The 18,334-nt window shown below is 44.5% G+C and overlaps 1 protein-coding gene across 2 annotated transcripts in view; it reads right to left on the minus strand.

Moving 5' to 3' along the window:
- Nucleotides 1–1,993: 1,993 nt before the first annotated feature.
- EXTL3 (exostosin like glycosyltransferase 3) overlaps nucleotides 1,994–18,334 on the minus strand; it is a 63,491-nt gene continuing 47,150 nt past the window's right edge. For both annotated transcript variants that reach the window (XM_022594958.3, XM_089912752.1), the window contains 2 exons: nucleotides 17,350–17,478; nucleotides 1,994–5,097 (listed from right to left, as the gene is read on the minus strand). In XM_022594958.3, coding sequence (XP_022450666.1) covers nucleotides 4,888–5,097; nucleotides 17,350–17,478 — 339 coding nt within the window. In that variant the 3' untranslated portion in view covers nucleotides 1,994–4,887. The remainder of the gene's footprint in view (nucleotides 5,098–17,349; nucleotides 17,479–18,334) is intronic.

The raw sequence follows: 18,334 nt of genomic DNA on the forward strand, positions 1-18,334 counted from the left end.
TCACATAACAACCCTACAATATGACCAAGATTCGTACTCTTTCGCAATATGAAGACAAATGAAGAAGGATAAAACAATTTGCCTAATTAAAACAGGTCAAGAAACAGGTGAAATTAAACAGCAACCCAAGGCTGGTCCTAGTGCAAGCCTTCCCACCGTACTTCATGATCTCTTCTGGAATCCATTCTGGGTGTGTAATTCTTCTTGCCATGCTCTCTTAACCCCCTTTGTCAATGAAGATTTAAATAATAAAAATAGTGAATATAATACTTCGTAGCTGTTGCGTGCCAACTTCCTGCAACACTCTGGTAATACCACGTTAGCTGTATTCCAAAAGCACCATGGTACTGATTACTATTCAGCTTGTTGCCAGCTATGATTTCTATGTGACCCCCCCCCCTTAATTTTGTCATCAAATCATTTCATTCATCAAAAAACTATTTCGCAAGGAGGAAGAGAGGGAGGGAAAAAACTGTTTAGCACTTAAGTGCTGTATTCTCAAGAGGCTTACAAGCTGGTGTGGGAAGCAGACCCATACCCATTACAGTGTGCGGTGAAGTAAGACAGGTCAGCTGCTGTAACAGGAGATGGGCCAGGGGCGGTGGCGGCTGTTAGAGGGGAACAAGCAACTTCTGAGAAGGGAGGGTTTCTTGAAGGCAATGCTTCAGCTGAGCCTGGAATGAGCTGGAATGCAGAAAGTGCCACTAAGAAGTTTCCAGTATGTTACCCCAATGACAGTGCATTTCTGTTGTGTGCCGAACAGTGGACTCTTCACGTTTATTATGTTTACTTTCAACACATCTTCAAGACGTGGGCACACTCCTTGCCATTTTATGGATAAGAAGTTTAGAATATAACGTGCTCCCCGCCAGTTTAATGGGTGACCCAGGATCTAAACCCACAGTCTACTCCAGGGTCCATATCCTTAACCACAGCATTATCCTTCTTAACCACATTTTTGAAAATATGGTGGAATCTTCGATTTCAGTGACAATAACATCAACCGCTAACATTGACCACTTTGGCTTACCTTGCTAAGTCCAAGCCAGAACTAGCAGGAACAGAACCTAAGTTAGACACGTTATCTCTGTGTCTAGTACCACGCCCATCTCGACAGCCTCATGTCACTTCGTCTCTCTGGCGCCAGCACAGGTGGTAACAAGGAGATGGATGGCTGCAAGAATAGGAGCCTGGCAGCTCCAGCTCCAGACCAAGTAGGCATCCCCATCATCTTCCCCCTTCACCTGCCGCAAACCTACCACATCAGTTGTCAACCCTAGTCTCGGAGTAACACTGAACTGTGGGTCCCAGGCATTCTCAGGCTTGTTAGTACAAACCAAACTCCCAACTGCAGAACCCAGGAGAGGAGCACCCCCAACTCAGCTTTTCTCTGCCTTCCATCTTCCTTCCTGTTTCCATCCGTCCTCTCCAAGCCCGTGACTCGGTGCTCGCTCCCTAAGGATGGCTCTGATCCCACAGCTGAGCAGAAGCCAGACATCAAAAGGACAGTTAAGCACCAACTAGATGCGGGAGCTTTCTGTGGCTCCTTGGAAGTCAGCAAACAACCCCCAGACCGACGGGGCCATTCTAAGCCAGCCCTCTCCTCTGGGCTGGGAACACGTACACTTGAGCTCCCCGGCACCACACCACACACACTGAAAATTTACCGTGAAAAAGTAAAGGTGGCCAACACGTGCCACATGCCACCCCACATCCCGCTCAAACCAGTTCGGTGACACCTACGTTCCTCTCTATGTAATCAAATGACTGATCCCAGAGACGGACACAGACAAGGCTGCCCGCATCCACGCACTCTGACAGCGTCAGCCGGGCTCAGGCACGCAGGCTGCTCCAGGACCAAATCACAGCGTACAGTCGTGCTGGGAGGGGCCCGCTGGCCGTGCACGGGTGGCTCCTGGAACCGGGCAGGCACCTTCCCTCAGGCCACTCTAGCGTCCTGCAGAGGAAAACCACAAAAGACTTCCAAGCTTCATGAGTTAAAGTCTCCATTTTATTTTTTTTACAAAAAATCCAACGTAAGACCATTGTGCTCATGACTGGAAAAGGGGTGGGGCGGATGGACATGGCATGAGTATCAGAGAGCTTCCCCCTTCAAATGCCAGCACTGCAAACAGGAGCTCCCCGAGCACACACACAGGCAGGCCGCTCCTGAGGCGACCACTCCTGCACGCCCAGCGCACGGGCCCTGGCTTGAGGTGCAGGCCACACAGGCGGAGGACACGGCACAGGTGCAAAAGCCCAGAAAGTCCTGATGAGCACCTTGGGGGCTCCCCCTCATTTGGGTGCCTCTCAGTGAAGAGCAAACTGGCCAGCTGGAGAGCAAAGACGCGCCAGGCCCTGGGAGCAAAGACAGCAACGGGGGTTCACGGGACAGCCGAGGAAGCCCACGTGCGCTGCAGGGCTGTCGCGTGCTCCAGGTGAGCCAATCAGGTGGTGCAGGTGACATCTGGGCTTCCCAAGGTGACCGATCGGCATCAAAGGCATTCGAAGCCTGGGCCGGGGCCTCTACCTAACCCGCCTTGCAAAAAGCAGCGGCCATTCTCCAGGAGAACTAACCAAGCCTCCAAAAGCTCTCACCACCCTCCCTCTCACCATGAGGAGTGTCCTTCACGAACGTGGCCAGTGTCCATCAGAGACTGCTGTCTGGAGTCCTTCAAGTCAGTGTCCTGTTCAGGTCCAAGTAGTGCCACCCTCGTCTGTGCTCTGACATCACCACCCCCCCTACAGTGCCCTGTGACGCCATCCACAGCCGCAGAGTACCAGTTGCTCTGGATCTGCCGCCAGTGCTCAGGGACCCCGCGCTCTGGCTCCAGTGCAGGGGATCCTGACACAGCTCCTTTCTCATCAGGCCCGCTCCGAGGCAGTCTAGGAGCTCCTCACATTAAGAGAGACAAGATAAAAATAGCAGCCACATTTATAGCTCACAACACCACACTCTTTGGCTTCCCAAAGGGAAGAAGGCTACTGCTAAAAAGACTGAAGTCCAAGGTCAAAGAAGGGGGAGTTAGAAAGTTAGGAAGCGGGGGGTCTGGACCCCTTCGCTGGGCTGCTGAGCAGCAGAGCTCAATTTCCCAGGTAGCCGCCCCAGCGGGGGAACCATGGGAAGATGCCGGTGGGACTGTCCGGAGGACGGAGCCCTGGTCCTGCCCACCGACGGGGAGAGTCCCTTAGGTCAAGCGGCCCTACAGGTGGGTGTTACCCACAGGACAGAGCCTGGCTTCAAAATGATACTTGAAGAAAACCCATCTGGGGCAGGCAGGTCAGAGGAGGATGTGCCCCCTGGACACAGGAGCACAGGATGTCAAGGTCAGGGGAAGACGGAGCTGGCTTAAGGCATGTGCGTGCCCAGGACAAGGCTGAGCCTTTGTTCAGTCAGTTGTGGGGAACCTCCTAGATTCGACTTCAGTGGAGGAAAGTGGGGACCAGAAATACGGTAGAGGCCACGGGCTAAATCCCTGCCAACAGCCACTAACGCCCTCTTTGGTTCCCCTACTGCTGCCACCACCCAAAAAAAAAAATTAGCTTACTTTTATTTCAGCCCAGGAAATAGAAATTTGAACCCAGAGCGGAACGTGGTAATGTGGGGTGTGAATGCCTGTTTCAGGCTGGATTTGAGCTTAACCTAACAAATCCTATCCTCCCACCATTCTGACACATACCAAACCTCAGGGGGTCCCGGAACCAACCCGGCGTGAGGGATCCAATAACTATAGGATGTGGGTCCAGACAGGGGTCGGGGAAGGTGAATTTCACCAAGGTATTATCCCAAGGCAGGTGCCTTGCTGTGACTCCCCGGCCAGCCGGGTGGGGATCAAAGGATGCACGTTTGCTCTGCAGCAGAGAGAGTAGGCCGACCTGCAACCACTCAGACCACACCTGAAGTGCAGCCCACCAGGCTTCTGTTCTCGTACATGAGAGAACCTGCAGGAAAGTCTGTAGCCAAAGCACAACATGTCTTTCAAAGGAGGGTCGAAGAAGAAGAGCCATTTGGGGGTCTGTCTGCAGGTCTCGGTCCTTCCTCAGTCTTCTCTCTCAAACGGGGTAGGGAGAAAGCTGGGCTGAGAACCCAGACAGCACGACCCAGAGGGGAGTCCTCAAACCCACCAAGTCCTGCACAGGGAGGCTCCACTGCCCCCAAAGGCGCAGATCCCCATACCTCGAGCTACAGAGCCCTGGTTGGCAACAGGTCTTATCTTGGGCAGGGCCCTGTAACAGGGCCACGCCCAGCCCTTTCTTGTTTCTGCACACAGATAGATGTCCCTGGGGAGGACAGAGATGATCTGTAAAGATGAGCCAGATACCAGAAGGCCAGGATCCATCTCCACCAAAATACAGACCACCGTGGTACGTCCCTCACTTTGTGAGATGGGCAGAAATGCCAAACTCCCCCTCAAATATATATATATATATGTATATGTGAGTGTGTGTGCATATATACATATACACGCACATGTATATACACATATGTGTATATATATACACATGTATATAAATAAGCCTCGAATGGCAAATCTGAAACTTTCTTTTTAAATAATAATAGTAGTTGTTAGTGAATTAAAAACCACAAACCAGCTGCCCTGGGCTTATGAACTGTGTGAGTGACTCTCCAGAGTCCCTGTGGCCCTCAGTGTAAGCTATCACCAGTGCCCTGTGTAGGGAACCCTGGTGTCCTGGGACCAGGGCTCCGGCCAGTGTGGCTGATTTCAAGAGCAAGGCAGCTCTGTCCCTCCCACTCTCCCTGCCAGCTCTCCCAGCAGAGGGTCTGGGCCACCCACCCAGTGGGCATCCCTGAGGTCCTTCCACGTCTAGGGACCTCAGGAGCTGCCTCCCTCACTCTGCTCATCCTCTCCCATATGCGCAATGCCCCTAGATGAACTTGAAGCACTTGGTCTTGTCGTGGGGCAGGCGGGTCTTGAAGAGCACAGAGTCCACGCGGAACTGTGTGTACAGCAGGGGCATATAGCCGTACACCTTGACAAAGAAGTTGATACACTTGTGTCGCTCGTGAAAGTGGGAATCGTCGTGTGACAGAGCCTGAGGGCATCCTGGGCATCGGAAAGTCCACCGTGACGTCACCTGGGAGCGGGGAAGAAAGAGCACAAAGTGAGAACCACAGGTGCTGAGACAGAGACCCCAGAGCTTAACCAACCGATGCCTCCTCTTCCACGGTGACGACACCGAGTCGATGGCTACACTCACTCAGAGCAAGTCGGGAGCCAGAGCCCAGGGCTCTCTTCCTGCCACGGACAGATCTACATTATTATTAAGGACACGCTTCCAAACGGCCTATACGTAACCAATATCAAAAGCCTTGAGGTGTTCAGTGGTGCTTATCTCAGTAACACTACTTCTACTATTTATCTTGGTTGCACAGCAAGACGTAGGTATAAAGTTGTTCATTTCATCAGTGTTTTTAACAGCAAACTACTGGAAAACTACCCATCAAAAGGGGATGGATAAATCATTATAAAATACAACATGTCCATTAAAAAAGATGTTTAAGAAAGTTATATTTAAAGACATGGAAAAGTGGTCATATTATAGTTTAGTGGTTATTATTATGATGAAATTCCAAGCAATTAGAAAAGTATGAAGAATACAACAGCTTCACTATCAACAACATGGCAGATTAAATAACATAAACCCCCCTGAGCACAGAATCCCTGAAAAGGCAGGATGAAATACAGAAACCGTCTCTTTAAATATATTGGCTGAGCTTATAATGAAAGAAGTCAAGTCCTCAGAAGCCAAAGTAATGAAAAGGCCTGAATCCAGCAAGACAGCCAGGAGCTCGGGTTTTCATGAGGCTGGAGCGCCCACAGTCAGGAAATCAGATTGGAGACTTTTTGAAACCCTGGGACCCCATGGAAGGCCACAAGGGCAGGAGGCAGCCCTGCAGAGAGAGGCGGTGAAGCAGCATTTCCTTCTCAGTCTGAGCTCTAAGTGGAGGAGGAAACATCCCCTCTGAGAAACTGACAACCAGAAGCCGGCCCTCACACAGCTGAGGCTAGAATTATAACCCCCTGTGTGTCCTGAAAAGCCCCAACATACTAATTTAGCTTAAATAGGTCTCAAGGAGGTAGTAAGCCAAGGCACATGGAAGAAGCAAGTACAAATCCTCTCAGACTCAGGCCTCAAAGAAGTGCTATAAGCAAAACCCCAAAGAATATGACCTCACAATCAAAAGTCACAAAAAAGGGGATGAGTCGCATGAAGGAGACTGCAGAAAGAAACAATAGAACCAGACCCCAAAACACTGCAAAACAGCAGAAATATCAGATAGGGACGGTAACAATAAATGTGTATCATATGTACAATAAAATTCTGAAAGATTACTCAAGGTTTGATGGAAGAAACAGGGACTATCAAAAAAATCCTTGTGGATATGAAAAAGAACCAAATAGGGACTTCCCTGGCGGTCCAGTGGTTAAGACTCTGCACTTCCCATGCAAGAGGCGCGGGTTCAATCCCTGGTCGGGGAAATAAGATCCCATATGCCACATGGCACTGCTAAAAGAAAAAAATTAAAAAGAAAAGAAAGAACCAAATAGGACAACAGAATTGAAAAGTATATTAAACTTACTGTGGTCACCACCTCATGATGGTTTGTAACAAATCGTTATGTTGTACACCTTAAACTTATAAAGCGCTGTGCGTCAATTACATCTCAATAAAACGGGGGGGAAATAAGTATACTGAATTAACTCAGATACTCAATGGATGGGTGAAGAGAAAATTAGTGACGAAAAGTGTACTAAAATTATTACCCAGAATGGAAAATATTGAAAAAAAGCTTTAAAGAAATATGAAAGCAAGATTAAGAGACATGGAAAGAGATACTGTATGATTCCATTTATATAAAGTTCAGAAAGGATCCAGGAGCAGAAGACAGCCACCATTCTGGCAGCTGAGCACTCCTTCCTGCTCTGAGCCTCGCCCCAGCCTCCGGGGCCCAGCACACGCTCTGCCCTGCCCGCCCCCTGCTGCAGGCGCTCAGCCTCAGGTTCTGAGCCCCGGCAGAGAGCCTCGGCCTCCGGGGTCCGGCGCTCCAGGCCGGGAGGGTTAGGCCGGGGAAGTGGGGGCAGATGCGGAAAGCGGGGAGAAGTGCAGAGTCGGGGCCAGGGCAGCAGAGGCCACGGCAGAGCACGCCCCACCCCGACACCCTCCCCTGTCTCCTTCTGTGCCGGGCACTAAATGGTGCTTTGGAATCTTCTACCTGTTGTGCCCAGTTCTGCTCAAGCCCACTTGAGGAACATGTTTTGTATTTATCCTTGTTTACCAAAGACCAAACACTGGCTTGGAGGCAGTCTCACTCCCCTGCCTCTCCAGTTAGTGAGAATCTGCGCATAGATTGGTCTAGGCTTTTTATGTGTCTCAGCCACAGAGGAACTAAACCTCTGACTCTCCCTGGTCCAGCGATCCCTGCCAGGTGTAGGGCCTTTGTAGACAGCACTCCTCTTCTAAGGGCTCATCGGGGAGCAGGTGTAACTTGTCTGGCCTCACTCCACGTGTGTAGCCTGTGCCCTGGGCCTGGACCAGTTACGCCGTCAGCAGGGAGATGCTTGGGCTCCAGCCAGCCTTGCTGCCCCAGAGAATCATGGAACGTGTTCCGAGAATATGGGGACTAAGAGTTCCCAACCCCAGGCCTGAGGGCGCAGCTTTCTCTCATGCGGCTCTGTGTTGTATTCTATGTTATTTTGCTACCTGATCATTCTAGTTTAAAAAAAAAAAAAAGACTCAGCAAAAATTATGGAAATCTGAATAAAGGATAAACCCTGGTAATATAAAATGTATCAATATTGATTCATTAATTGGGACAAATGTACCATACTAATGTAAGATGTTAATAATAGGGGAAACTATATGGGGGTATATGGGAATTCTGCACTGTCTTCGTAACTTCTATTTTAATATCAAGAGTTTATTTTAAAGGTGAGCCATAGTGTTTAGGGATACATACTTAGGTGATAAAAGTGTAAAGAAAAACAACAATGAAGTGGATACCATTAAAGACATGACAGTAACTGTATTCATCTCCTAGGGCTGTTGTAACAAACTACCACAAATTCAGTGACTTGAGAAACCAGAAATTTACTCTCTCACAGCTCTGGAGGCTGGAAGTCTGAAATCAAGGTGTCAGCTGGGCATCCTCTCTCTGAAGGCTGTAGGAAACAACCTGCTCCACGCCCTTCTCTTAGTGCCTGCACTGCCGCAGCTCTTGGCCTTCCCTGGCTTGTAGATGATGCTCCATCATCACACAGCACTCTCCCCTCAAGTGTCTGTGCCTCTGTGTCTCTTCTTACAAGGACATCAGTCGTAGTACTCTACTATGTACTTCATCTCAACTTGATTATATCTGCAAAGACCCTATTGCCAAATAAAGTCACATTCACACGTTAACAGGGGTTAGGACTTAAACATATCTTTTGGCGGGTCACAATAACAGGGGTTAGGACTTAAACATATCTTTTGGCGGGTCACAATAAACAGCCTGCCCTCTGGCCTCAAAAATTTTATGTCCTTCCTTTTATGTCCCTTTATGTCCTTCCTCTATGCAAAATACATTCATCCAGCATCTCTTAAAACTCTTAACCCATTCCAGGGTCAACACTAAGTCCAAAATCTCATCCAAATACAATCAACTCAGTCCCAAATCTCTTTTAAATCGTCTAAATTGGATATGGTTAAGACTGTGGATATGGTCCATCCTGGGATAAAATTCCTCTCTATCTGTGGACACGTGAAACCTAGAGGACAATTATCTATCTCAAAAATGCAACGGTGGGACAGGCATAAGATAGACATTCTATTTCAAAAGAGAGAAACAGGGAAGAAAAAGAGGCCATGCATCCCGAACAAGTCAAAACCCCAGCAGGGCAAGTCCCCTTAGGTTTCAAGGCACGAGAGCAACCCTCTCTGTCCTCCTGGACTGGGGGCGCAGCAGCCCTCAGGAGGTGGCCCCGTCCTCCGGAGCCAAGGGGGTGTGGTCCTGCCTCTGGGCCATTGGTGACCGCAGCAGCCCCACCAGCCTCTGAGCCATTCTTCCCATCACCTGAAGCGAGTAACACATTCTCAGCCAACTAGCTCTATCGGCCCACTTCCTGCTGGTAGAATCCCAGGAGTTCCTTCCTTCAGTTCGCCCTGTCTCTGTCCCCTTCGGCTCAAGCTCGCAGTGGTCCTGATTTCTGGAAGCTGGAAGTCAGAAATCGAGGTGTTGGCAGGGCCATGTGCTGCTCTGTGAGGGGCCCAGGAGGAATCGGTTCTACGCCTTTCTCGTTGGGGTTCCTTGGCTCACACATCACTCGCATCTCTGCCTCACGTCACATGGGGTTCTCCCTGTGTGTGTGCCTCTGGGTCTCTTCACCTCTCATAACAGGACACCAGCCATACGATTAAGGGCTCACCCTACTCCAGTCTGACTTCATTTCAACTTGACTATGTTTGCAAAGACCCTATTTACAGTTAAGATTCCATACACAAGTACTGGGATTAGGACTCAAGCATATCTTTTTTTTTTTTTTGGCAGGGGGAGACACAATTCAACCCACAACAGTGATTAAAACTGGGGCTGAGGAAGGAGGTTGAGATTGGGAAGGGGCATGCAGGAGCTTCTGGGGTCCTGACACCCCATGTTTAATGGGTTGTTTTATAATAATTAAGCTGTGCACTTAAATTTTATGCCTTTTTCTATATGAGCATTATATTTTACAACTTAGAAGTCTGAAAAAAATAAAGAAAATGAAGAAACAAGCAACCTGAAAATTTCTATAATCATTAAAGAAATTGAATCTATAGTTTAGTACCCTCCCACAAAAGACATGCAAAGCCCCAAAAGATGTCAAAGGTTGAGTTCTACCAAGCCTCCTAGAAAACACAATGCCAATTGTGCACAAACTCTTCCATAAAATAGAAAAAAAGGGGAACTTGCCCCAAACTTATATAATGAGACTAATTACAATTTTCGTACCAAAACCAGAAATAAATAATACTAGAAAGGAACTTCCCTGGTGGAGCAGTGGTTAAGAATCCGCCTGCCAATGCAGGGGACACAGGTTTGATCCCTGGTCCAGGAAGATCCCACATGCCTCAGAGCAACGAAGCCCGTGCACCACAACTACTGAGCATGCACTCTAGAGCCCGCGAGCCACAACTACTGAGCCCGTGTGCCACAACTACTGAAGCCCGTGCACCTAGAGCCCGTGCTCCACAACAAGAGAAGCAACCACAATGAGAAGCCCGCGCACCGCAACAAAGAGTAGCCCCCCACTTGCTGCAACTAGGGAAAGCCCACGCACAGCAACGAAGACCCAACGCAACCAAAAATAAATAAATAAATTTTAAAAAATAATAATAATACTAGAAAGGAAAAATCACAGGCTCACTTACTCATGAACACGAATTCAAGTAATCCAAACAAAATACCAGAAAACCAAATCCTGAAAATTATTTATAAAAAGAATTGTGACCAAATGTGTTTATCCAAAGAAAGCATGAATGTCAACACAAGAGATTAAAGATAAAACACATGACTGTATCAATGAATAGGAAATGTACTCAATAAAATTAAAGAATCATTCATAATAAAGATCCTTAGCGAATAAGGAATAGGAAGAAACTTCAATAAGCTAAAATGTAAAGCAAGCATCACACCTAATAGCACACTATCTGAAGCATCCCTTTAAAATCACGAATAAAACCAAGATGCCCGTCCATCACTATTTCTATTCAATACTGTACTAGAGGTCCTGGCTACTATAAAAAATAAAATAAAATGGCTTATGAGGATTGGAAAGGAAAAAAAACAGTTCTTTGCATGAGGGATATATGACAGTCAACACAGAAAACCCATATCAATCAACAAAAGTTTTTAAATGGAGTTTTAGCAAGTTTCCTAGATATAAGAAACAAATAGTTCTATAACGATGAAAGAAAATGTAACTTTTGGAAAATACCATTTAAAATATCAACAAAATATACAGAATACCTAGAAATAAGTCTAACAAAAGATGTTCAGAGACCTCTATTGCAAAATTATTGTGGAACTTTATAGCCTGGGGATTATATAATATTCGATAATTTTTAAAAGATATCAATTTTCCCCATTTCACCTACAGATTCAATTCCTATCAAAATCCCAACTCTGTGTGTGTCTGTGTCTGTCTTGACAAGCTAATGATTCCAAAATTTATGTGGGAGGAGAAAGGGCCAACAATAGGCAAGACACTCTTGAAATACAGGGTTAAGTTAAAGAGGATTTGTCTTAGCAGATAAAAAAAAAATAATTCTAAAGATATGACAATTAATGTGATTTTGGCACATGAACAATCTGGACCAACAGACCAGAATAAAAGAATCCTTAAACAGATCCACGTACACACAGACATTTGAACAATGACAGACCAGCACTGCAGATCACTGGGTATGGATGAACTAGGTGTGCAATAAAAACTGCTTAGGAGAGAAAAATGAAACTGGGACCCTATCTCACATTATACACAAAAATCACTTCCACATGGATTAATGATTTAAATACAACAGGGCAAAACCTAGAACTTTTAGAAGAGTATGGGGGAGACGTTGGGACAATGAACATGAATAAACTATAGTTACAAGCATCAACACTGACTAAGCTCACAAACAGACTGAGTTTTTTAAAAGCTAAATGCAGAGGAATGCTTATAGTTTGATTTCATTTACATAAAGCTTAAAAATGCCGATCATTTAGAGATGAATACGCATATGGTAAAAGCATTTTTTTAAGGGAGGAGGGGGAGGGGATTTTTAAAACAAAACTCAGGATAGCAATTATCTGTGGAAGGAAGAAGCAGGCTGGGATTATGGAAGTACATGTACAATGGATGGGTATTTAAAATATTACACCTTATTTTCAGTATCATTTTTATTCCACGGGTCTTTGTTTAAAGATGGTATGTATTTAAAGAATCATATGACTATATATGTATGAAACACATGCTACTAGTTTAAAATACAGAAATGAAATGTTATGCTTAAAAAAGGGGAAGAATGTAACAAACAAGCAAACCCACCAGTTGTGTCAAATATTGACACTTTGCCCTATTCGTTTCAGATTACATATATATTTTTCTTCCTTTTTTTTTTTTTTAAGAAACAAAACATTACAAATAGAGTTATTCCTTGTGCCACCCTCCCTCCTTCCTTTCCTCTCCTGCTAGGTCATGGGGAACATGACCTTTAATTATACTTGATAAAATCAAACTTTCTTCCGAACAGATATCCCAATGTACACACCCACCAGCTCTGTACAGTATCTGCAATTTTAACACATCCTTACTAACATCTGTTACTATCACTTTCATTTCTGCCCATTTGATGTGTATAAACTATACCCCATTGTTTTACCTTACACTTCCCTAATTATTACAGAAGTTGAGCATCTTTCCACATGTTTATTAGTCATCTAGGTTTCTACTTCATTGAACTACTTTTTTACAAACTAAATGAATCAATTGAGTAGTCTTTTTTTCTCATTTGGAAATTCTTTCTCTGAGTATTAATTCTTTGTCATTTATCAGCATTGTAAACGTCCCAGTCTGTGGACATAGAGGTTTGCTGAACAAAGTTTTGAATTTTAATATATTCAAACCAATCAATCTTTTCCTCTATATTTTGCACTTTTCGTCTCTCTTTGTCTATGATCACAAAAATACTTCTGTACTTTTTGTTAGAAGTGTTAAAGCTTGCATTCACATTTGGTTGATTAACCTATCTGGAATTTACTTTGCGTATGGTATGATGACATGTATTTCTGTTTCATACAGAAAACCAATTATCCCAGCATTCATTTGCAGATGCCACCTTTATCACGTAGCAAGTTTCCGCACAGGCGTGGGTCTGTGTCTAGACTCTGCTTTGTGCCACTGATTTATCTGTCAACCCCTGTGCCAATATCACCTTGTCCTAATTATGTATTTTATTACCATGTCATGGTTTCTGACAAGGCAAATCCACATCTTCTTCACTGGTGTCTTGGCTATTCTGGTCCTTTGCCTTTCGATACAAGTTTGAGGATCTGTGTGTCAAGTTTCACTCCAAGCCAAATTAAACCAAATAAAGTGTCCTGACAGGATCCTGATTAGAGTTACCCTGACATTTTAGACTTGGGGAGAACTGCTATCCTGATGATATGAATGTGGATGTGGTCTCTATCTCCATTTATTTAGTGGGTAACCTTATCTTACTACTGACTTCAATGGGGATCTTCTAAACTTTCACGATTCAGCGTAATATTTGCTGTAGTATTCAGGTTTTCAATAAATTCTGGAAATTCTCATATTTTTCAACTGCCCCTCCCACTTTCTCTCTACTCTTCCCTTCCTGGTTTTATGTTACACCTTCTCCTTACAGCCTCCATGTCTCTTTTTAATTTATTTATTTATTTTTGGCTGTGTTAGGTGTTCATTGCTGTTCTAGTTGCAGTGAGCAGGGGCTACTCTTGGTTGTGGTGCACGGGCTTCTCACTGCAGTGGCTTCTCTCATTGCAGAGCACAGGCTCTAGGCACACGGGCTTCAGTAGTTGTGGCATGTGGGCTTAGTAGTTGTGGCTCGCGGGCTCTAGAGTGCAGGCTCAGTAGCTGTGGCGCACGGGCTTAGTTGCTCCATGGCACGTGGGATCTTCCCGGACCAGGGCTCAAACCTGTGTCCCCTGCATTGGCAGGTGGACTCTTAACCACTGTGCCACCAGGGAAGCCCCTCCATATCTCTTAACCTTTCTTATTTTCCATCTCTTTATATCTCTGTAATACTTCCTTGGAAATTTCTTCACATTTATCTTCTAGGTCATTAATTTTGTCTTCAGCTAAGTCTTATCTTTTTATCCCATTCACAGAGATTTTCATTTTAATAACTATAATTTTCATTTCCAGTTGTTCTATTTAGGTCTTTCAAACCTGTTTGTTCTGTTTTCTTTCTGAATGTCTGTCTTTCCCTGAATAATTTTAAAATTATTATTACTATTATAAATTGAGAAAGACATTAAAGTTGAATGGCCCATCCTGTTTATTACAGCTGAAGAATAACCCTCACACACAGCCAATATCAGCCATCAGAAGCCAGGTCTCTAGACTTGAAACTGAGGAGTGATCATGATCACAGGCCAGGCTCCAAGGGACACACCTCAGAGACAAAACTCTGAGGGAGTCACAACCCCCAGAGGTCCCTTCACAGGACCCCACCGGTCCCCTTCCTTCACCCTCCCACCCATCGGCAGCTCTCTAGAGCTCTTCCAGTTTACAATGAGTCACTTACTACTATTCCCACCAGCTTTCACTGAAGCAGGAGACGGATGTCAAGGCAAACAGCATCTATGTCCAGTATTCTACTTTGTTCTCCCTGTACCTAAAACTCTTCCTCCTCATCTCAGACGCCAGCATACAACCTCAGGGGGAATAGTCCCTTAACCTGCAAATGACTCCACTTTGGCACAAAAAAGTTATTTTATACTGTTGTTTTCACTGAAGCAGTGGTTTCCAAATAAACATTTTTAATCATGTAACCCATCAGTAAAAAATTTTGAGATTGCAACCCCAGTGTATTTATTTAAAATATATATATATTAATATTTATATATTACATAATAAAACATACAAAAAATTAAGAGGAATAAAGTAACAACTGTGAGTTGAAGCCTGACTATTTACTTAAGCAATACCATGGACTGTATTTTACACGGGAACATTCCTGGTAAGTTTAGTCTAAGAGAAGTTATGCTTAGTAACAGTAAGGAAAATCATTAATAGATGTTGAGAACTTACTCAGCATTAATATTAAGAATCTTACCTATGCGTCCTCTCTCTACTTCCTTATCCTCTAAGCCAGCCATCTATCGTCTCAATGCTTTATGAATTTTTAATCCTTTATTCTGAATGAAGCCTATTTACATTCTAGATCTTTTCCTCCTCAAAAAGATAACAGTACATTATTCAAAGCAATAATATGAAATTAACTCCCTGTTTATTCAGTCAATATTGTTAAGATATTAACATTATTGAAAGAATACTGCTATCATATAAAAGTCATGCCTTCCTAATTATAACAACGGAGGGGACAGTGACAATTTGAAGTATTTAAAGCAAAAAAAATTACTATTTTATAACATAAAATAGTACATATACCTGATAAAATTAGGTAAGTTAATGAAAATATTCAGCTTAAACTGGTTCTATAATATGAAGTAAATAATAACTGGACTCAAAATTTGAGGGAATTAACTCAGAATTTGAAGACAGGCTCAACTTATTGAGCCTTTCATTTTAAAAAGTCATCCTAATCTTGAACTGTTCTTATATTTCCATAAGATCAAGAAAATTCAGAGGCTACTTACTTTTCAAGTTTTCACTTGGGAAGAATTATGTATACCATATGCAAATTATTTCCATCTCACTCTCTACACTGAAGAGATGTTTGATGAAACACTGGCCTAATAATATAACAAACACGCTTCCATGAAGATGACAAATGCACCATGTCTGTGAGTGCGTCAAGTGACTGATGATATTATGAGGTACCTAATCCCTCAGATACTTTAAATTTTCATGGATAATGTTTTCTGATCTACTAGGGAGGTATAAATAGAAAGCATACGTCTTGGCTGGAGTCCAGTCCCTGGCTACACAAGAAAGGATAAATAAGGAATAGAAAACTGCACTAGTCATTAATCTCTAAGACCCTTGCCTCCCTACCTTAAAGTTTACAAAGAAGTGTGCTTTTCATTGCTTAATATCAGATCTACCACTGTACCTGGAAAACATGCTATTTTTATATAAAAAATACTATCATCATTCACAGTTTTAAAAAACACATAATCTGGGCTTCCCTGGTGGCGCAGTGGTTGAGAGTCCGCCTGCCAATGCAGGGGACACGGGTTCGTGCCCTGGTCCGGGAAGATCCCACATGCCGCGGAGCGGCTGGGCCCGTGAGCCATGGCCGCTGAGCCTGCGCGTCCGGAGCCTGTGCTCCGCAACGGGAGAGACCACAAGGGTGAGAGGCCCGCGTACCGCAAAAAAAAAAACAAACCACAATCTGGTGCATCATTTTGCTAATTCTTCTTCTTTTGTGAGGCTTTAGCAGAAGGCTAAGGAGTCGAAGAAACTATGGGGTAATTCAGGAGTTAAGTTATAACCCTGAGCCACACTAGTGGTTACTTGGTCTAGAACTTACTTTCAAAATGTAAGAACAATGAAATATGCACCCAATTATTATTTACTCATTGGACTAATGATATCCATGAAGGTAAACTTACTATTTTATAAAATCAAATAGTACTCTCTTTGACATTAACCTAAGGATATCAGCTGTGAATCCACAGCATAAACACTGACAGAGCCTAGTCATAAATACTATTAATTTGAATGGACAGATTCTCTAGTATTAATTGTTACAAGGCCTTTACCAGGCCTACCCTAACCCTCACCAGGGGACCTTTCACTTGTCTGAATCTGCAGTAATGACAGAGAGGGTGATGGAACTGGTCCTTCTGTGCACTGAGTATGAAATTGGTTATATTACGGTCAAATCTATTCACCAACTCAAAGACAAAAAACAGAACTCAAATTTCTAGAATTTTGAGGGTACTTTTGCTTTTGTGTAAATACCTTATAAAGTACTTATGTGCCAGGCACTATTCTTAGAGCTTTACACACCTTAACTGAGAAGTTCTTAAACTGTGTGTGCCATGGACACCGCTGCCACTCTGGTTTGGCAGTCTGGTGAAGCCTGTGCACTCCTCAAATGCTTTTAAATGCATAAAATACGTGAGATTACAAAGGAAACAAGTTATACTGAAATATAGAAATGTGTGCACTTTTATTATTTTATCTTATTAAGTTAACAAGATCTACAGTAAAGTTAATAACTACCATAATTTCAAAGCAGTAATGAACATAAACAATACTTTGAGATGTGGCAACAAATGTAACATGATGCGAAAATACCTATGAGTTCCGCTGGTGACAGATCACAGTAACTGCAAATGCTCTTATGAATTATAGCCTGTTTCATAACTGATAAAAAGGATAAATTCCAGTTTGAGATTAGTGAAAATTAAAGATGTAATATTTTTCCCGTTCAAGTTCCAAACCCTCTGATTTCTATCCATTTACGCCTAGGAAGTGAAGAGCCCCTGTATGAACAGCTCAATTAACCCTAAGACGATCTTATTTAGTTGGTGGCGTCATCGTCCCCATTTTATGGATGAGGACTCTGAGGTATGGTTGTTATCCACTGCACAACTACAAAATAAGTGAATTAAGTACACGTGTGCCCCCAGTCCCGTAAGTGAGAGGACCTCACCTTGATGGGGGGTTTCCGAGTGATGTGGGAGACGAGGAAGTTCATGGCGATGTCCTCACAGTTGATGTATTCGTCCACCATATCTCGGATGGCCTGGGGCATCACGTAAGAATACAGGTAGGCATAATACTGTCGGGTAGAAACAGAATCACATACTTTGTCAGAGGCCACAGTTCTTTAGCTTTCAGCAAAAATATGCTCGGAAGGAAGGGTGTTGTGGTGGGAGGTGGGGTATGGCAATCACTGAGAAGCGCCACTGGCATTTAGGGAGTCGGGTCCAGGGATGCTAAACACCCTGCAAGGCAGACCTTCTGCAGTGAAGAATTAGCTCGTCCAAATTGCCCTTATCACCCGCTTTGAGAATCAAAATGTCGTGTAATCTCCTTGGTACCATAGTGATTCTGCAACAATATAAAGATTTATCAAAATAGGTGGGACACTAGTTCAGCTGAACAGCCTTCTCTCTCTCTGACAAAGGCAATAAGGGATACGCAAGGGGGAAAGCCTGGTTATCTTCTCAGACCTCAATGAGTCACTGAGCCATGAGACATCCGATCCCTCCGTGCTTCACTTCTCACTATTGGCACCGGCTACCCCCTGCTCCAAGCTACCATCACCTCTGGCCCGCATTATTCATACAGTCCCCTAAACAGCCTCCCTGCTGCCATATTTTCCTCCCTACAGTCCATTCTCAGCACAGCAGAGCAATCGTGTTAAAACACAAGTCCAGGGCTTCCCTGGTGGCGCAGTGGTTGAGATTCCACCTGCCAATGCAGGGGACACGGATTTGTGCCCCGGTCCGGGAAGATCCCACATGCCGCGGAGCGGCTGGGCCCGTGAGCCATGGCCGCTGAGCCTGCGCATCCGGACCCCGTGCTCCGCAACGGGAGAGGCCACAACAGTGAGAAGCCCGCATACCGCAAAAGACCAAAACAAAACAAAACAAAAAAACACACAAGTCCAACTGAGCTCATCTCTCCTTTAC

The sequence above is a fragment of the Delphinapterus leucas genome, chromosome 6 (assembly GCF_059928025.1).
Source record: "Delphinapterus leucas isolate spDelLeu-1000000601 "Yukka" chromosome 6, BTC_Dleu_Yukka2, whole genome shotgun sequence".
Taxonomy (NCBI): Eukaryota; Metazoa; Chordata; class Mammalia; order Artiodactyla; family Monodontidae; genus Delphinapterus; species Delphinapterus leucas.